General features: G+C 37.6%; 1 protein-coding gene across 3 annotated transcripts in view; it reads left to right on the top strand.

Moving 5' to 3' along the window:
• Window positions 1-21,529, top strand: part of ZC3H14 (zinc finger CCCH-type containing 14) — a 53,179-nt gene that overhangs the window by 14,206 nt on the left and 17,444 nt on the right. For all 3 annotated transcript variants that reach the window (XM_055303748.1, XM_055303747.1, XM_055303749.1), the window contains exons 5-9: window positions 587-782; window positions 1,342-1,771; window positions 2,712-2,872; window positions 3,250-3,350; window positions 5,840-5,995. In XM_055303748.1, the coding sequence (XP_055159723.1) occupies window positions 587-782; window positions 1,342-1,771; window positions 2,712-2,872; window positions 3,250-3,350; window positions 5,840-5,995 (1,044 nt within the window). The remainder of the gene's footprint in view (window positions 1-586; window positions 783-1,341; window positions 1,772-2,711; window positions 2,873-3,249; window positions 3,351-5,839; window positions 5,996-21,529) is intronic.

Below are 21,529 nucleotides of genomic sequence, written 5' to 3'. Positions count from 1 at the left end.
CCCTGGGCTGCAGGTGTCGCTAAACCGCTGCGCCACCGGGGCTGCCCGATTTAACATAATTTAAAAATAATTTAAATAAGGGAAGGGAAATTCTGTAATTTATCCTAAGGAAATAATTGTAAATGTACAGTGATTTAGCTTCAAGGATGTTTTAATATTTTATTTATTTACTTTGTATTAAAGTTAGTTTATTTATTTGAAAAAAAGAGAGTGCATATACACAAGCATGTGGGGGGAGTGCCCAGGGAGAGAGAGGATCTCAGGTAGACTCCGTGGTGAGCACAGAGCCTGACATAGTGCTCCATCCTAGTGCCCATGAGATCACCACATGAGTTGAAATCACAAATCAGTCACTCAACTGGCTGAGCCACCCAGGGGCCCCAAGGATGTTTAAATATTTTATAATGGAAAATTACTTAAAAGTTCAGTAATAATAAATTGAATTATTATATTAGCTACATAAGGAGTAATATTCAGCCATTAAAAGTGTTATGGAAGAACACAATGCTTTTAAATTGGTGATAAAGAGGGGGAAGGTTCAAAGTACTAAAAATAGCTTAAAAGGATCATGTGTTTTTCTTTCCAGACCCTTCTAGTCTAAAGTCTTCTGATACCAACATCTTTGATAATAACGTGTCTTCAAACAAGAGCAGTTTCAGTCGGGGGGATGAGAGAAGGCATGAAGCTGCAGTGCCACCTCTTGCGGTTGCTAGCACTAGACCTGAAAAACGAGACTCCAGGGTTTCTACTAGTTCACAGGAGCAGAAAACCACTAATGTCAGGTAAGAGTCCTATGTAGACCTGCTGTGCATAGATAGGTGTGTGTATGCGACCTTGACATTAGTTTTTATATCTTTAAATTTCTGTTTTCAGAAATTTGGGGGCATAATAAGGTGGTCATGAGCAAATTTTTTGAATAAAATATGGTAAGACCTAAGTATGATTATCTCTTACCTCATATAGTAAATCAAAATTTTTATTTATGTATTTTTATTTTTTAAATACTTTATTTATTCATGAGAGACACAGAGATAGAGGCAGAGACAGAGGCAGAGACATAGGCAGAGGGAGAAGCAGGCTCCATGCAGGAAGCCTGATGTGGGACTTGATCCTGGGACTCTGGGCTCATGCTCTGAGCCAAAGGCAGGCACTAAACTGCTGCGCCACCCAGGGATCCCTAAATCAAAGGTTTTAAAAAGAATATAATTTTAAAGTAGTTTTTAATGGAATACATAAAGGGAGTGTCTAAACTTTTTCATTAAAATTTAAGTAAATTCTTTAAAGATACTGATCTAAGTTGGTTATAGTTTTGTGTGTGTATGTGTGTGTGTTTTTAAATAGACAGACTTACGATGATGGAGCTGCAACCCGGTTAATGTCAACTGTGAAGCCTCTGAGGGAACCAGCACCCTCTGAAGATGTGATTGATATTAAGCCAGAACCAGATGATCTCATTGATGAAGACCTCAATTTTGTGCAGGAGAATCCCTTATCTCAGAAAAAACCTACAGTGACACTTACATATGGTTCTTCTCGCCCTTCTATTGAAATTTATCGACCACCTGCAAGTCGAAATGCAGATAGTGGTGCTCATTTAAACAGGTTGCAATTTCAGCAGCAGCAAAACAATATTCATGCTGCCAAGCAACCTGATATACAGAACAGCCGGGTATATGAAACAGGACGTTTGTGTGAACCAGAAGTGCTTAACAGCTTAGAAGATACTTACAGTCCTTTCTTCAGAAACAACTCAGAAAAAATGAGTATTGAGGTTTGTATATACTTTTTTTTTTCATTTTAAAAATTATTATTTTTTTAATTTTTATTTATTTATGATAGTCACACACAGAGAGAGAGAGGGCGGGGGGGGGGGGGCAGAGACATAGGCAGAGGGAGAAGCAGGCTCCATGCACCGGGAGCCCAACGTGGGATTCGATCCTGGGTCTCCAGGATCGCGCCCTGGGCCAAAGGCAGGCGCTAAACCACTGCGCCACCCAGGGATCCCTTAAAAATTATTTTTTAAAGTAAGCTACGTGCCCAACACGGGGCTTGTATTTGCAGCCTTGAAATCAAGAATCACGTGCTCTACTGACTGATTAGCCAGGTGCCTATAAATTCTGGCTTTTTGGGCTGGAAATTGGCACTTCCTAGTACTAAATATATGTGAAATAACTAAACACATTTTTAAAAAATATTTTATTAAATTCGTAAGAGACACAGGCAGAGGGAGAAGCAGGCTCCATGCAGGGAGCTCCATGAACTTAAACATTGCAAGTTAACTTTAATTTCTGTGCTACTCAACATACTACACCAGATTTTCCACTCCATGACTGCCTTCTACCAATACTTGACATCTTGTTTTACTTTCCAGGATACCAACATTTGAGATAACTGTAACCTTACCTTATAATTTGGGGGGGATCTTAGGTCAATTTTAGATTTTCCATGAGAATTATTAGTAAACAACAAAATAATTAAATTTTTTTTAGTTTCCTCAACAGTGCTTTGTGCTGCTATTTATAAGTGAATGTAAAGCACTAGTTTTTATTTTAATTAAAGATTGGCTATTAGGGATAATATATTTTTATAAGATATCAGGAAATAGCTTGTGAATTCTTGATATGATTGACTTTTTCTTGGAAAAAAATATTGTGGTAGAACTTTGTTTTTTTTTTTTGAGACTAGGTAAGCGTAAATTTATCTGATTGCAGGAAGAAAACTTTCGGAAGAGAAAGTTGCCTGTGGTAAGTTCAGTTGTTAAAGTAAAAAAGTTCAATCATGATGGAGAAGAGGAGGAGGAAGATGATGATTGTGGGTCTCGTACAGGAAGCATCTCCAGCAGTGTGTCAGTGCCAGCAAAGCCTGAAAGGAGGTACCTTGACCATTGTCTGTAAATTAATCTTTAATTGCCTGATGGAATCTTCTGGGTTTCTTGAAGAGGATATCATGAAAATAAAAATTTAATAGCGTTCAAGACTTTCCTGTTGGCTTTTGAGACACAGATTATTGAGAGAGAAATTGATTAAAATTGGATAAGACTGCAGAGAATACTAAAATCTGTAATATGGGGGCAGGGGTGATCCAGATTCATTATTTAAAAAGTTAAAAGGTTTTAGTCTAATTGACATTTCCTAAAAACTACAGCTAGTCTGTTCAAAACCAAAGAGAAGGCTGTAAGGGGCTAATAGATGGCTAGCATGTAAAGAACTCAAATCTAAAATTTAATCAAAATACCTTTAATTTTTTTAGACCTTCACTTCCACCTTCTAAACAAGCTAACAAGAATCTAATTTTGAAGGCTATATCTGAAGCTCAAGAATCTGTAACAAAAACAACTAACTATTCTACAGGTAATTTAAATGTATTATGTTTACATTAAGTGAGTAAAGATTTTATTTATTTATTCATGAGAGAGGCAGAGACACAGGCAGAGGGAGAAGCAGGCTCTCCCTGCAGGGAACCTGATGTTGAACTCAATCCCGGGACCCTGGGATCGTGCCCTGACCCAAAGGCAGACACTCAGTCACTGAGCCACCCAGGCATCCTGAGTTTTCTTTTCTCTTTTCTCTTTTCTTTTTTTCCTTTCCTTTCCTTTCCTTTCCTTTCCTTTCCTTTCCTTTCCTTTCCTTTCCTTTCCTTTCCTTTCCTTTCCTTTCCTTTCTTTCTTTTTCTTTTTCTTTTTCTTTTTCTTTTTTTTTTTATAATTATAGTTGGAGACTTCAGTATTTCTCTTTTTTTTTTTTTTTAAAGATTTTATTTATTCATGAGAGAGACAGAGGCAGACGGAGAAGCAGGTTCATGCAGGGAGCCTGATGTGGGACTCAATCCCAGGTCTCCAGGATCATGCCCTGGTCTGAAGGCAGCGCTAAACCACTGAGCCACCTGGGCTGCCCTGTAGTCAACATTTGATAGGAACTTATGATATATAAAAAGGAGCGCAGTAGGATATTAAGAGGTCAGAGTTAGAAAAAGTTAGCTAGTGCATGAGTAGGTTGGCTTCTTTGCTTTCAGTGGAACTGATTAGTGGAATATAAGGCAGAGAATTGACGCATTGGTGATGTTCCTACCCCAGTCCTAGTGGGAGTACTACATTTTTTATGAGGGAATAAAAGAGGATTGCATGTTTTTAAAACATATAATCTGACCTTACAGAAAGCTTGTTCTGAAATGCGAACTAAATAATGGGTGCCGATGGGTGCCATATTGTCATTAGGTTTTGTACTCTGCCCCATGTGCTATAGTCATTGTAAAACTTTCTGATGATTGGGGCCCCTTGGGTGGCTTAGTTGGTTAAGCGTCTGCCTCTAGCTCAGGTCATGATTCCAGGGTCCTGGATCAAGCCCCACATCTCACTCCCTGCTCAGTGGGGAGCCTGCTTCTTCCTCTTCCTCTCCCTCTCCCCCTGCTGTTTAGCTCTATCTCTCTGCAAATAAATAAGTAAATAAATAAATAAATAAATAAATAAATGCTTGTAAAAAAAACTCAAAAAAATACAATTGCCCACTCTTAAGTTTTTTTAAAAGATTATATTTTTATTGTTTAAAGATTTATGTATTTATTCATGAGAGAGAGAGACACAGGCAGAGGGAGAAGCAGGCTCCTTGCAGGGAGCCCAGTGTGGGACTTGATCCCTGGACCCAGGATCTCGGCCTGAGCTAAAGGCAGACGGTCAACCACTGAGCCACTCAGGCGTCCCTAAAATTTTTTCTTGTATTTTTGCTATGGGTTTGATGACTGTTCTTTTAGAATTTTTCTACTTTTTCATTCTCTTTTGTATCTCTTTTTGTGATCCCTTCCAAAAGTGAAGTAAATTGTAAGTTATCACTTTTTGAACCTCACAGGTATCTGTCCTCTTTTCTCATTTCTGACTTTAATCTTTTTTTTTCACTTCTGACTTAATCTTGAACATAAAATTAAACAGGTTTTAGCTTATAAGTATTGTCAAGCAAAAGCCAAAAACTAGAGCTAATCTATTTACATTTCATTTCTTTGTCCACAATATTGAGTGTTTTACAATGATGAGACTTTTTTTTAAGATTTTATTTATTTATTCATTTAATTAATTAATTAATTAATTTTTTTATTATTTATTCATGAGAGACACAGAGGCAGAGACACAGGCAGAGGGAGAAGCAGGCTTCCTATGGGGAGCCCATTGCAGCATTCAATCCCAGGACCCCAGGATTAAGGCCTGAGCCAAAGGCAGATGTCAACCACTGAGCCACCCACGTGCCCCACAATGATGAGAGTTGTAGAGAATTTTACTTGCTGAGTTTGAAATTTCCTGTTTTTATTTTTATTATTTTTTAATTTTAATTTTTATTGATTTAAGGATGGGGAGGGAGATGGATAAGCAGAGACTGAACGCAGAGCCTAATGTGGGAGCGATCTCATGACCCTTAGATCATGACTTCAGCAGAAATGAAGAGTCAGATGCTTAACCAACTAAAACACCCAGGAGCTCCCATTTTTAGAATTATGGGAGACTCCCCAAGTAGTTTTGAGAAACATCATTGAAGTTCATTCTTGAACTTTATTATGTAAATTATAACTTGAAGTTATTAACATGATCATGAAGCAAAATTTAAACTACATTTGGTTAAAAATAAATACATGTGTGTGGCAGTATATTTATGGCTTGTGGTTTAAAATATATAGAGAAGTCAGGTGTTTGTCTCTCTGGAATATTGTAAGAAAAAAGGTGTTATCTATGAACTGTTTCAAAATTTTCATATGTTCTAAACTCAAGGAGGCATTTATGTTTAATAGGACTTATTTACCGTTCAGTTTTGATGTATTACTGAATCTGCATTTCGATTTTTTTTTTCCTTTTAAAAAGTCTCACAGAAACAGACCCTTCCAGTTGCTCCCAGAACTCGAACTTCTCAAGAAGAATTGCTGGCAGAAATGGTCCAAGGGCAAAGCAGGACCCCCAGAATAAGTCCCCCCATTAAAGAAGAGGAAACAAAGGGAGATAATATAGAAAAAAGCCAAGGTAATAATTTTTATGAGGCATTAAATATTTGCCAGTGGGTGTGAAATGTTCTCTTTCTTTTTTTTTTTTTTTTTTTAAGATTTTATTTATTCACGAAAGACACAGAGAAAGAAAGGCAGAGACGTAGGTAGAGAAAGAAGCAGGCTCTAGGCAGGGAGCCTGATGTGGGACTCGATCTGAGACCATGGATCACGCCCTGAGCCAGGGGCAGGTGCTCAACTGCTAAGCCACCCAGACGTCCCAAAATGTTAGCCCTATGAGAAGAGTGCTTGTTAGGCCCAACAATAGAATGAGGAAGAATCATGAGGAAAGTCTGTGCCTACACATTTTAGAATTTTAAGTCTTTTTATTATGGAAATTTTCAGTGTTCTTTTTTTTTTTTATTTTTTTTTATTTTTTTAATTTTCAGTGTTCTTAACAGTGGGAAGAATAGTGCAGTGAATTCCCAAGAACCCAGTTGCCTTAATAATTATGAGTATTTTGCTGTCTTAAAGAAGTTCCTAGTTAGAGATACATAGATACTTCTTCTTCTTTTTTTTTTTTTTTTAATTAATCCTATCCCTGTTCTCTTGAACTTGGATTGCATCTTTAAACCTCCTTTCTTAGCATCTTGTCTTTCACCTGCCAGGATCTGCCTTATTGTTCCAAGTGGCCCTACTTTATTCTTTTGTTCCTGACAGACTGCAGTTAGCCTTGAGCTGATCTTTCTGCTTCTTTTCTCTCGACCCCCACGACCCTCCCCATTTCCAGTACACTTTCCTGTCTAAAGTGTGACTCTGATCATGTGACTCCTGGAGAGCATTATGTTTCCACCTCATGCACTGTCTGGGATTGATGCCATCGGCATGGTCTTTTGGCAGTTTGGATATCTGGTCTCTGGGCCCAGTCATTCTTCATTGCTCTCCAATCTCTTCTTCTGTTCCTGTCAGGAAAGGTCCTAGTTTTCTGTGTTTTCAACTGAGGTCTCCATTTAAAAACCCCACCTGAACTGAATGCTTGTCATGTTATTCTGACTTACATTTTCTAATGCTAGCATACATTTTTTCATTCCTCCCTGTGTTTTTGAAGCTGTTCCAGGTTCATTTCAAATTTGTTTCATAAAGCCCTAGTGATTCCATTCTATGTTTGTCTTTTCATTCTCTTTTTTAAAAATCCCATGTCAGCATTATATGCAATTCCAGTAAACGATGGACCTGAGAAAAGGAAAATTCCAAAACAGCCGATAGGTACAAACTAGAAAGTATAGGTGGGCCAGTTTGTTAATAGCAATTGGAAAGCATTTGAGCTTCAGTAAGGATAAGAATTGCAGTGTATTAAAGCTCATCTAACAGGTTTAAATCCATGATCTCATATTTTTTAAAAGTAAATCCTTAATTGGTCACTTTCTGTAAGATAATAGATACTAATTCATTGTCTTGAAAACTGGATGAATAAAATTATTGAGCATTTATATTATCTTTTTGTTAAAGAATGATGTCCCTGTGTAACCAAATAGTATAGGAGTTAGCATTTGTTTTTGTAAATAGTTTTATTGGAACCAAGCCATGCTCATTCATGCATGTATTGTCTATGGTTGCTTTTGTACTGTATCCCCAGAGTTGAATAGCTGCAGCAGACCATATAGCCCCCACAACTTGAAATAGAAAACATTTACAATCCTTTATGTAGTCAACGAGGAAAGATTTTTTTTTCGTTATTGTTTTTTTTTTTTTTTTGTTTGTAATAAACTGCCTAGCATGGAGCTTGAACACTTGACCCTGAGGTTGAGTTACAGTCTTCTGAGTGAATCAGCCAGGCACTGCTTGGAAAACATTTTTTTTTTTTTTTAAGATTTTATTTATTTATTCATGAGAGACACACAGAGAAAGGCAGAGACACAGGCAGATGGAGAAGCAGGTTCCATGCAGGGAGCCTGACGAGGCACTGGATCCCAGGTCTCCCAAGATCACGCCCTGGGCTGAAGGTGGCACCAAACTTCTGGGCCATTGGGGCTTCCTGGAAAACATTTTTAAATTTATTTTTATTTTTTTAAATTTTTATTTATTTATGATAGTCACGGGGGGGCGGGGCAGAGACACAGGCAGAGGGAGAAGCAGTCTCCATGCACCGGGAGCCCGACGTGGGATTCGATCCCGTGTCTCCAGGATCGCGCCCTGGGCCAAAGGCAGGCGCCAAACCACTGCGCCACCCAGGGATCCCCCGGAAAACATTTTTTATTTTTATTTTATTTTATTTTATTTTATTTTATTTTATTTTATTTTATTTTTTTATTTTTTTTTGGAAAACATTTTTTAAATTACTCCAGCTAATAAGTGAAAACAGAATGATAGAATTATAGCTTTTTGGGCTTTTTTTTTCCCTCAGCTCAGTGAATTAATGAATCTAGGCACTAGATGATTGATGGCTACTTGAAAAGTGAAAAACAGCCATTTCATGCATCCAGATGAAAGAATAAAACTATCTTAGTCTTGCCAGAGGATTTGAACCTGAGTGATGAGTGAGGGCTCTGATTTAGCAGTCAATTTGCAGGAAGTTCAGAGGCCAGGGGAATATGATGGTTGTCACATCATGAATGTTCAACTGGCAAAGAACAGTCTCTGGCACTCCATGTAGGTCAGACAACCTGGGAATTCTAAATTAAGAGACAAAATAACAAGGTGCAAGGTTAAACTATAATGTCTAGAGATGCACACTTGTGTGAAAAAGCCACAAAGGAATTTTAAGTTACCAAAAAAGGCATAAATGGGGTCAGCCCGGGCTGACTTTGGCCCAGGACGTGATCCTGGAGGCCCAGGATCGAGTCCCATGTTGGGCTCCCTGCATGGAGCCTGCCTTTCCCTCTGCCTGTGCCTCTGCCTCTCTCTCTGTGTGTGTCTCATTAATAAATAAATAAAAATTTAAAAAAAGGCATAAGTTACTTTAGGCGAGGACTGATGGAGATGCAGAAAAGTTTCCGGGGTGGTTGGCACAGTTCTGTTTTCTTGACCTAGATGGTGGTTGCGAGGATGTTTTGCCTTATAAAATTCATTGAATTACTGTTTGTGTGGTTCTCCATATTACTATTTTGTTTTAAAGTAAAAGGTTAAGAATTTGAAATGGTAATAAGTACATCTGATGAGACTTATTATTCTCACTGAATTGATTTATTCGCAAGTGCAAAGTGACATTCTGCAAACAGTGGTTAATTACTATGCTCACTCACTGTTTTATATCTTTGTGACTCGTTTTTAAAAATCAAATACTCACACATGTATTGGCATGAGTTGTTAGCGTTCTTTCATCTCTCTGGCCTCTGTATTTTTACGAGTGTACTGGCTCATGGTATTCATGCTATTTATGTTTTTTTCTTGGCTTACTTAGTCTGTCACCAGAAGTTTATTTTTGCTAATGTGTTCAAAGACTTAACAATAATTCTGGCTCTATTGATTCTCTTTTGATGTCTTGCTTTTCTGTTTCCTTGGTTTCTGGTATTTTTAATATATCCATCTATATTTTTAATTATTAATTTAGCTCAGTTTGTCCTGTCAAATGTAAGCATTTAAGCTGTAAATTTCTCTTGATACCACTTTTGTTGCATATTACAAATTTTGATGTAGAATGTTTTCATTATCAATCTTTAATTTCTGCTATATCTTTGGCTTGAGTTATTTGGAAATGTTTGTAACTGACATATATGGAAGATTTGTTTTTGTCTTTTTTATTATGTACTCTTGACTTAATTGCATTGTGTCAGTGTGACCTGTGTAATACATGTTTTTTGAAAATTGTTAAGACTTAAGACAGTTTTGCACATCTTCCATGTGCATAATTGTTGGATTGGGGATTTTGCATTTCTTAGATAAAGCTCTGTGGTTATGTTGTTCAAATCTTGACCTACCTTACTGAGTTTTTGGTTTGCTTTAACTTAAGAGAGAAGATCTTGAGATTGTCCATTAGAATGATATATTTATCTTAATTTCTCTGTACTTGTAGTATTTGTTTTCCATGCCTTTGTGGTCAGGTTTCTCTGCTCTTTTAATGCTTTGGACAGATATGTATCTTAAAAACTATAAAGGTATGTTGTTGTTTTTGTTTGTTTGTAAAGATTTTATTCCAGAGAGAGAGTGGTGGGGGGCTCAGGGAGCAGAGGGAGAGAGCACAAGCAGACTCCATGCTGAGCATGGAACCCAATGTGGGGCTTCATTCCAGGACCCTGATATCATGACCTGAGCTGAAACCAAGAGTCAGTCAGATGCTTAATCAACTGAACCACCTAAGCACCCCTAGATTGTTGTTTTTTTTTTTTAACCCAGTTTGAGTTGTCTTACTGGAAAGTTTAAGCCATTCATAGTTCTTAGAATTTTAGATGTTGTCGGACTGGTTTCTGTCATTTTATTGGCCTTTATTGGTCTCATATTTTGGCCTTTCATTGTTTTTCCCTCTTTTGCCTTTAAGATTCCTTAGTTACTATTGTTGATTGCCCCAGCTTTTTTTTTTCTTTACTAATTTGAACACTCCATTTCTGTTCATTCAGTGGTTAGCACTGAAATTTTACTGTGCCGATTTTTAAAAAAATATTTTATTTATTCATGAGAGACAGAGAGAGAGGCAGAGACCTAGGCAGAGAGAGAAGCAGGTGCCATGCAGGGAGCCCGGTGTGGGACTCCATCCTGGGACTCGAGGATCATGCTCTGGGTCGAAGGCAGGTGCTCGACTGCTCAGCCACCCAGGCATCCCAGCTGTGCAGATTTAATTGCATATTCCAGAGGTTAATGTTCTGACCCCGTTCCCAAAGTAAATGCACTGCAGAATACCTTAGCTCCAGTCTTTACCCTCTTGGCTTACATTATGTTTCCAGTGTTTCATTTTAGTCTTTTAAAATATGTAAGTTGGGCACCATTATTATCCTTCTACCCAGGCAATGTTTATTCTGATTTTACCTATATGTTTATCAGTTTTTGTTCTCAAATCTTGAATGTTATTTGGGCATCATCATCTTCTAATGTTTTGAAGTATTTTTGAAGTGTATACTTTGGAAGTTTCTTTAAGAATAGGTCTGTTGCTTTAAATTTGCCCTGTCTGTTTATCTGTGTGTTTTTTCCTTCCTTGTGCAGTAATTTTGCTGGATAACAACAGTTATTTGTTCTCAACATTTTGTATGTACTATTCCATTGTCTTCTGGCTTCCATTATTGTTGAGTGGACTTCTGTCATTCTAACTGTCTGTCGTTCCTTTGTAGGTGATCTGTCCTTTCTCTGGCTGCTTTCAAGATCCTCTCTTTGTCTTTGATGTTCTGCAGTTTCACTACGATGTATCTAGGCATGGATTTCTTTCTGTTTTCCTATTTTGTATATTTTGTATAAAAAACATTTAAATAAAATATATTGTGAAATACATGTTCACTCTAGAAAATTTGAAAAAACAAATCTTTGTAACGCTTGTTGATTACAAACTAATCAAATAGCATAGAAATTTTAAAAATAAAAAGTAGCATTCTTTGCTTAATTCTTTTCCACCTTGGTTCTTTCCAGAGGCCTACCACTTGTAAAAGCTTGTGTTTTTTCTTTGATTTTTCTCCATGTCTGTAATATGCTTTTATAATACTCTTTCTTCATTCGCTAAGTATAGGTGGTATCTTCTGTTTTTTTTTTTTTTTTTTGCCACAGTATGTCAGATTTAACTCTCCCCCTTTCCCTGCCTTTCAAGCCCATATAGTAAAGTCACTATTTTTGATTCATTTATTGGTTACTTTTGTCATTTTAAATAATACATCTAAATATTTTTTTGTGTGATTACTTTATTTCAGTATATTTTGTTCTTTTTCTTTTGTTTTTTTTTTTAAGATTTTATTTATTTATTCATGAGAGACACACAGAGAGAGGGGCAGAGACATAGGCAGAGGGAGAAGCAGGCTCCATGTAAGGAGCTCAATGTGGGACTTGATCCCAGATCTCCAGGATCACGCCCCAGGCTGAAGGCGGCGCCAAACTGCTGAGCCACCCAGGCTGCCCCTTTGTTCTTTTTCTTTACTTATTTTTAGATTTTATTTATTTTAGAGAGCGTGTAAGCAGGGAGAGGGAGAGGGACAAGCAGAGTCCATGCTGAGCTCAGAGTCCAACCCGGGGCTCAATCTCATGACCCTGAGATTATGACCTGAGCTGAAATCAAAAGCTGGATGCTCAACCGACTGAGCTAATCAAGTACCCCTATTTCAGTATACTTTGACTTCCCTATTTCAGTATACTTTGACTTCCAAAAGATAAGGATATTTATGTCCCTTTTTAAACTCTAATACATCCTTTTTTTTTTTTTTTTAAAGATTTTATTCATGAGAGAGGCAGAGACACAGGCAGAGGGAGAAGCAGGCTCCATGCAGGGAGCCTGACGTGGGACTCATTCCTGGGTCCCTAGGATCACACCCTGAGCCGAAGGCAGCGCTAAACCGCTCAGCCACCTGGGCTGCCCTAATACATCTTTTCTTAACACACCTAAAAGGTCCTTTTTGGGAAGGGGGGACAGAGAGGGGAGAGAATCTTTTTTTTTTTTTTTAAGATTTTATTTATTCATGAGAGACACAGAGAGAAGGCAGAGTTACAGGCAGAGGGAGAAGCAGGCTCCTTACAGGGAGCCCGATGTGGGACTTGATCCCAGAATTCCAGGACCACACCCTGAGCCAAAGGCAGACGCTCAACCAGTGAGCCACCCAGGTGTCCTGGGAGAGAGAATCTTAAGCAAGCTCCATACCCAGCATAGTAGGGCTTAGTCTCATAACCTTGAGATGATGACCTGAGCTGAAATCAAGAGTCAGATGCTTAGCCAACTGAGCCATTCAGGCACCCTAAACTCTGTACTTTTATATTAGCAAGGATGATCAAATACACATTTTGTTCTCTTTTCCTTGTTAGGACTACTTTGCTTTATAAGTTGACTCTAAACGTTTAGAACCAATAAGCAGCATATTTACATTATTAAGACTATATAAATAGGGGCACCTGGATGATCCAGTCAGTTAAGCATCCAACTCTTGATTTCCACTCAGGTCATGATCTCAGGTCATGCAATCAAGCCCTGCTTCGGGCTTCATGGTAGGCTTGGAGCCTGTTTAAGATTTTCTCTCCCATCTCCCTCTGCCCCTTTCTCTAAAACCCCCACTTTCTCTAAATAAATTAAATAGAATCTTTTTTGAAAAAAAAAAGACTCTCTAAATATTAGTCACTAGAGGGCCAGATTTACATTTTGATCTACAACTCTCTGTTGGGGGTTCCCTAGAGCTTAGTTTTTCCACTCTTGAATATTTTTTTGCTTTAAGTTCTCCCCCCTCCCTTGTATTGCCTACCTTTATTATAGTCTAAAAATCTGTCATTTTTTACTATTAAGTCTTTGAGTTCGACTTTTTTCTTAGGTACTTTCATCCTAGAGCCTCTGTCCTCTTTTGCTCATCTGACTGGTTGCTCTCTGGGTCTTCTTCAAGACTGTCATTCCAGGACTGACTTCTCCGAGTTTGCTCTGCATTTTCTGGATCCCACTGTCTTCTCCGTATATTCTTCCATTTTGTCATCACATCATGAAGAGCCTTATGAAAAAGTATGGGAGGTAAACTTTTCTGAGTACTTAGAAATCTAAAGATAGCCTTTTACTTAATTGATATTTGGATAGGTACAGAATTCTAAGTTGAGTTTTTCTCAAACCTTTGAATGCCTTCATTATCTTGAGGCTTCTCATGTTTATGCTGAGGAATTGATTGCCCATGTGATTCTTACTCTGTTATAGGATACCCGAGATTTGTTTCTCTGGAGGATCTTAGGATTTTCTCTATGTTCTTGATATCTGAAATTTACTGTGATAAACATAGGTGCTAGTAGTCACTTTTGGGCTGGGTGCCTCGTGTGCTTTATTAATTTGAAAATCCATGCTTTTAATCTGGGAAATTCTCTTTAAACTATTATTATTTTTAATTGTTCTCTTTTTTCATTATTTTCTTAGTTGGATGATAATATTCCTGCTTTGATTTTTCTCTTCTCATTTTTTACTTGATCTTTATTCTACTTTGGGATATTTTATTGACTTTATTACTTCAGTCCCAAACAAAATCTTTTTGTTTTTTTTTAAGGCAGGTATATTAAAATTTCTACAAGCTCACTCTTGCTTTGTTTTGTGGATATAGTATCATTTCAGATTTTTCCGAAGAATATAATTAGAGGATTTTTTTTTCTTTTTAAAGAATTATATTTTGTGCCCTAATTGATGGTTTCTTGAGTCAGTTTTTTTTTTCTTTTTGTTTATTCCTTTTACTTGCAGGCTCTTTTAAAAATGTAGACATGTGGGTTCCTGCTTTAAGAAAAGGCAGCAAAGAGGCTTACCTAGAATTGTGTGGGCAAAGCTTTGCTGTGGGCAGGTTTTATTTTAAATAGAGCAGACAAGGAGCTACAGTTGGCCTTAAAATTATAGAGCAATTTCCTGGAGGTGCTTACACTCCCAGTGGCTATCTAATTTGCTGTGTTCCTTTCTTTTTAAAACATTTGGATTTTTTTTTTTTTTTTTAAGTAGGCTCCATGCCCAACATGGGTCCTGAACTCGTGACCCTGAGATCAAGAGTCTCATTCTGTACTGACTGAGCCAGGCAGGCACCACAAAGCATTTAAAGCTTTTAAAAATGCCTGGCTGTATCATTCACAAACCTTGCTTTCTGTCGCACATCTGTTATAGTCTTTGCTCCTCATTTCACACAGCTGGATGCCCCTTTGTTCGTTTCATCCAGGGCAAATATTACCATGTTGTCAACTCCCAAGGGTCTATCTCCAGCCAAGACTTTGCATCTATATTCCTGATCTTATCCAGCTGCTTATTCTACATTTCTTCTTGAATATGTAATAAATTATTTTAAACTTGTCTAAAACCTAACTACTAACAATCTTTTCCTCCAGTCTGTTTTTCCTGCAATTTTCCTCATTGTAGTTAATGGCCCAACACCACTTTTCCAGTTGATCAGGCCAGAAACCTAATGCTGTTCTTTCTTTCAAACTTAGGGCCTTCTTCCTTGCCTCTCACTTTTCCTTCCTCTTTCTCTCTCTTAACTTCCTTCTGCCTTCTACCTTTAGCAAACATGTCCACTGCTGCCTTCAGATTATATTAAAATTCCCCTATTCCTCATCCCCTCCGCCTCCACCACCCTAATTTAAGCCAGTCATCCATGACTGGCCTTGATTATTGGAATAGTGTCCTTACTGGTCTGCTTTCAGACTTGCCCTCCTAGAGTCTGTTCCACAAGGTAGCAAGTGAGCCTTTTAAACTGTGAGATCATGCTACTCCCCTTCTCAGAACCCTCTGGTGGTTCCCTATTACACTACAAGTAAATGTAGTAAGTAAGATTCCACCCTTCTCCCTCAGCCTTCTTCTTGCTATTCCCCAGACATACTTTAGTGTGTTTCTCTTTCAGAGCATTCAAAGAAGAACATGTCTGAGAAGCCTTCACTCTTTTCCTAGAATATTTTTTTCCATCAGTCCACATAACTCACTCACAAGTTATCTCTGTGAAGCCCTCCCTAGTTCCCAACTCCATGACCCACTTTTCTAAATCTTTATTTTTCTCCATAGCATTTCTTGTCATCTAAATGTATTTTATGTTTTCATAGTTCAGATATTTTTATCCAGACTCAGGTCATTAATGATAAACTTGTTCTATTTTACATATATTTTGGGTTGGCTTTTTTTTTTTTTTTTTAATTTTAGGTGTCATCTCTTACCTCTCCCTACAAGAATATAAGTTCTCTGACCAAGGATTTGTGTGTGTTATTCATTGCTGTGATTGAGTGCCCAGAACAGTGCCTGACGTATAGTAGGAGTTCATTAAATCCTTTGGCCTTTTTTTTTTTTTTAAGATTATATTTATTTATTTGAGAGAGACAAAACAAGCAGGGAGGAGGGGGAGAATAAGAGGGAGAAGCAGACTCCCTCCTGAGCAGAGAGCCCATGTGGGGCTCAATCCCCGGACCCTGAGATCATGACTTGAGCCAAAGGCAGATGCTTAATGGACTGAGACACCCAGGCAGGAGCTCCTAAGTCCTTTTGTGTCAACAAATGTATCACTTCTGCCTTGCATCTCACTTGCAGCTTAGGGTCTCATTTTGGCTTTTCTGCTCTGCCTCACAGGCAGTATTTGTTCATATATTCCCTGTTTTCCAGAGGTTGCCGAAATCTCATCTGCTCTGTTCCCCTTCCTAGTCCATACCTCTAAATCAGTGATTTCCTTATTTCTGATTATATAATTTTTTGTGTGTACTAGTATCTTATGTATTTGATTTACATATATCCATACTATTACTGGTATGTATGTTAGAACATATAAAAATAGGACTCTCTAAGGAGGATAGAGATATAAATTTTTTTTTAAAAGATTTTATTTATTAAAGTGAGGGAGTAGGGATCCCTGGGTGGCTCAGCGGTTTAGCGCTTGCCTTCGGCCCAGGGCATGAACCTGGAATCCCAGGATCGAGTCCCACATTGGGTTCCCTGCATGGAGCCTGCTTCTCCCTCTGTCTCTCTCTCTCTCTGTGTGTGTGTGTGTGTCTCATGAAGAAATAAATTTTAAAATAAAGCGAGGGAGTGAGAGAGAGCACAGGCAGGGAGAGAGTGGCAGAGGGGAGGAAGAAGCAGCATCCTCACTGAACAGGGAGCCCAGTGAGGGGCTCAGTCCCAGGACCCTGGGATCATGACCTGAACTGAAAGTAGACACTTGACCTGCTGAGCCACCCAGGTGCCCCAAGATACAAATATTCTTAATAAGATAAAATTTCTGATTATTTTCTTCCTGTACCTCAGTTGATAATCTTAGAAACCCCTTTGGAGTTCCCTGTTGTATGTGTTAGGATTTTGTCCTTTTTAAGTTCTTTACTTCATTTTTATGGGCTCTCCAGAAGGAGAGATTATAAATGCATTTGTTCAGAGTGTCCTGTTGGACTGGAAGCACTTTGTGAAGGAATCTTAGTAAAGAGAGACATTTTTATATTCAGACAAAATGAAGCTCTCCCCTTTGTTCTGCCCATTGCCTTTTACAGAGATAGGCGCACTGCACTTAAAACAGTTTGATGTATATCTGTGGTCTTCTTGGCATTTTTGTCATGTGTATGTACATGTATATCCTTTCTGTGTAAAGTAGAATTAAGTGTATATATGCACACCATCTATGTACATATAAAATGGAAATTGCATCACATAGATTTCTCTGTGACATGTTTTGTTTTTTTAATATGTCATAGAGTAAAGTATAATGGCATGATTATGTGTATGGACTGAGGGAGTCAGACTGCTTAGGTATTAATCCAGGCTATGCCACTTACTAGATTGCCTTAACCTTTATGTACTCCAGTTTCTTTAAGGGGAGCCTCGGTGGCTCAGTGGATTAAGTGTCTGCCTTCAGCCCAGGTCGTTGATCTCAGGGTCCTGGGATTGAGCCCTGTGTGGGCTCTCCGCTCAGTGGGATATCTACTTCTTTCTCTCATTTTCCCTTTGTGCACTCTCTCTTTCTCAAGTAAATAAATAAAATCTTAAAAAAAAATGTGTCTTCTACTGACAGATATTTACATTGGAATCTATGGCAGGATCTTATTTTGCGTTCTAAAGTTGGGTTGGGCACAGTGGATGGTAACAGGAAGCCTCAAATGAGTATGTATGTATATGTATTCGTTTATATTTTTTCAAATGAGTTTTTTTTTTTTTTTTAAGATTTTATTTATTCATTCACAAGAGGCACAGAGAGGCAGAGACACAGGCAGAGGGAGAAGCAGAGCAGGCTCCATACAGGGAGCCTGGTGCGGGACTCATCCCGGGACTCCAGGATCATGCCCTGGGCCAAACAAAGGCAGGCACTAACCTGCTGAGCCACCCAGGCTGCCCTCAAATGAGTTTTTAAAGGCACTTTGTTACTCATCTTCTGTTAGATCCCTTTGCCTGCTTTTCTCCTTGAAGTGATGTTTGCTGCCCTCTAGTGAACCAACTGGTTTTCAGGTGGCGTTTGGGTGAGGATGTGCTGTTCTTCCTCATGATTTATGCTGTAAATATCATGTGTTAGCTAGGGCTCTTAATTCTATATGAATCCAAAGCCTTGTAAATTCTAAAAATTATTTTCTGTCTAAAGATTTTAAAGAATTAGATTAAATTTGCAGATGTAGTGAATAAAGATTCTTCTGTAAATTTCAGCAGTTTTTCTTTTTCTTTTGTTATGTAAACATCTATTTAACTGGGAAACCAAAGGCTATAATTATAAGAACTCTTTTGTAGGGAGTGTGGGGGATCATGTCCACCATCTTATGTCCTTGTATTTCGCATGGCTTATTTGTTGTTTGGCTAGTAAATCAAAGTAAAAATGATCTTTCTTAAACTAAAGCCATGGAAATACATTTCCATTAATGCATTGGAAGATTGTAATATTGTTAAGATGGTGATCCTCTCCAAGTTGATTTATATATTCAAGTCAGTCTATGTTAAAATCTTGCTGGCTTTTTTTCAGAGATTGGCAAGCTGATCATAAAAATCAAATGGAAATGGAAAGGACTTAGAATAGCCAAAACTAGTGAAAAATAAGAAAGTTAGAGGATTTATATTTTCCATTTGCAAAATTCACTACAGAGCTATAGTAATTGGCAGTTGCATCAGGATATACAGACAGATCCATAAAAACAAACTGAGCATCTGGAAATAAACTAGTATATTTATGACAAGTTGATTTTCGATAAGGATGCCAGAACAGCTTAGTGTGGAGGATAAATAGTCTTTTCAATAAATGGACAACTGGATATCCACATGCAAAGAATGAAGTTGGATCCTTACCTTACGTACATTAAGTCAAAAATAGACCAAAGACCTACATGAAAAGTGAATTTAGTAAAAACTCTTAGGAAAAAAAATAAGTGTATAAATCTAAATGAGCTTGGATTAGGCAATGGCTTCTCAGATGTGACACCAAAAGCACAAGCAACTAAAGCAACTAAAGAACAAAGGAGATAAATTGGACATTATCTAAATTAAAAATTTGGTATCTCAAAGGATACTCTGAAAAGTAAAAGATAACCCATACACTGGAAGAAAATCACTTATCTACTAATAGTCTATTATTAAACCAAGCCCAAGCCCTCATTTCTCTTACTTGTAAATTCTTACCATACCATATCTGTGCACCTGAACTGCATTATTTCCATATATATTTTATTTTAAAGATTTTATGTGTTCTTTTTTTTTTTTTTTTAGATTTTATGTGTTCATGAAAGACACAGAGAGGCAGAGACATAGGCAGAGGGAGAAGCAGGTGGGAGCGGGAGCCTGATATGCGGGACTCGATCCCAGGACCCGGGGATCATGCCCTGAGCCAAAGGCAGATGCTCAGCCACTGAGTCCCCCGGTGCCTCTTCTGTATGTATTTTTTTTTTTTTTTTTAGATTTTATTTATTTATTCATGAGAGACACAGAGATTCAGAGACACAGGCAGAGGGAGAAGCTGGGACCATGCAAGAAGCCCGATGCGGGAATGGATCCCATGGACCCCGGGTTCATGTCCTGAGCCAAAGGCAGACACTCAAATCGCTGAGCCACCCAGTTGTCCCCTTCTGTATGTATTTTAAAAGAGATTTGTCTGTGATTGTGGGTCCAGTTATCCTCCCTTCCCACCCCGTACAAAGGAAGTGCCAAATACTGCCCTATACTATTTTCAGCGGTAAATGAAGGGATGGAAATCCATCAAATTCACATCATAACCGGGTATAAAGTACTTAATGTCATCAGATTAAAGTACTTAATGTCATTATATTAATTTTTACTTCAGATCTTCAGTGCTCCTTGTCATATGAGGTAAATAATAGAAAATTCTTTGTGTGTCACATGTCTGATTTTAACCAATCAGGAGCCAGAAGTACTTTGTGTGCAATAATAGGGTTTATTGTTTGGAGATGACTTTAAGTAGGACTTACAGGATATAGGGGCTTCATTTTAATTAGGGCTTCTTAGTTGCAGCAAAGAGAATATTGGTCTGGTTTGTTTAGCATTTTCAAATTTGAGTTCTGACTCTAGAAATGTACAATCCTATGTTTTTAGTTGTAGATTTTAAAATGTTATTTATTCTTAATACTTTTTAAAGTAACAGCCTTAATCACTTTTTATTTTTGATGAAACAGCTTAATGGGCTGTGAAAGAAAAATTATCAAATATTAAGAGGGAGAGAATTTTATGAAAATGTCTTCAAGGTTTCCATCACCATCTTTACCGATTTTCTTCTCACCTGGGCCAATTGACTTAGGTTCTGTAACAAGTTCTTCTTGTTCACTGAATGAGCTAGACAATATTTCCCATCTTTTAAGGAAAATATCAACTGATATCAACGAAATTAAGGGAATGAAAGCAGCAATTTTGACAGTGGAAGCAAATCTTTTTGATTTAAATGTTAGAGTGTCACAGAATGAAGCAAAAATTTCATCTTTGGAGGATAAAATGAATGAATGTTCAACATCATCTGAATGCAATAAACAATTTGAAGATCTTCAAGAGGAAGTAGATTTTGAATCACAGTCAAGGACTCCTGATGTAAAAATAATCAGCTTCCTTAGAAACATTGAGAAAGGTAAAATTTTTAGTATGTGCTGTCTTCTAGGTAACTCACCCTTGGATCTGGGTCTTTTTTTTGTAACTTGACTAGTTCTCATATGGAGGCAGCAAGTCACAAAACTTGACTTTGTCATGCACCTTTAACAGCAAAATTGGAGTCTACATGATTAACTTAGAAGCTTAGAGGTTACCAGAATTCTCTTTAGTGAGTCTCTGTAAAATGATGTTTTGAAGGGAGAAGTGACCATAGAGAAAACTTGAAATGGGAGTGAATGGTCCTCTTTCATGTATCTGTCTCATGAGGTTATTTTAAAATGTGTAATTCTTTCATTATTCATTGTGTTAAAGAGAACTGTTGTAGTATTAGAAGAGCTACTTTCGTTAATCCTAATATGTATCAGTTTCCCAAGCTGTTTTACAGGAGTGTAACTTGACTAAATGAGCTTTGTGTTTCAGGTCAGCTCATCAGGATTTACTGTGTTTTTTACCATGATGGTTTTGGAAAGAATTAACTTTTTTTGACATACAATTTGCGAGCAATATAACATATTTTAAAATAAAATAGCTGATAGAATTTTGAATTGAGTATAGTGTTTAAAATTAAAACACTTTGGGCACCTTAAGTTAGCTCAGTTGGTGAAGCATGTGACTAGACCTTAGGGTTGTAGGTTTGAGCCCCACATTGGGTGTAGAGATTACTTTAAAATCTTATTGATTAATTAATTTAAAAAATCCTTCAATGAAACATGGCAATTGCTTGTCAACTAATGTACTGAGCAAAGGCTTTCCTTAAAAAACTGCAAGTAATAATATACTAAAAATTCATATTCAGGAATCTTACTAATATTTCCGTATTTGGAACCCTATCAGTCACATCCCTTTCTACACTGTACTGTACCACTTAATGATTTATTTATTTTAGAGAACATGAGAGGGACCTATGCCAAAACCAAGAGTTAGTTTTGA

Source organism: Nyctereutes procyonoides, unplaced genomic scaffold (assembly GCF_905146905.1).
Source record: "Nyctereutes procyonoides isolate TBG_1078 unplaced genomic scaffold, NYPRO_anot_genome, whole genome shotgun sequence".
In the NCBI taxonomy this organism is placed as follows: Eukaryota; Metazoa; Chordata; class Mammalia; order Carnivora; family Canidae; genus Nyctereutes; species Nyctereutes procyonoides.
Note: the sequence above shows the minus strand (reverse complement) of the source record. Positions and strands in the feature narration are given on the sequence as shown.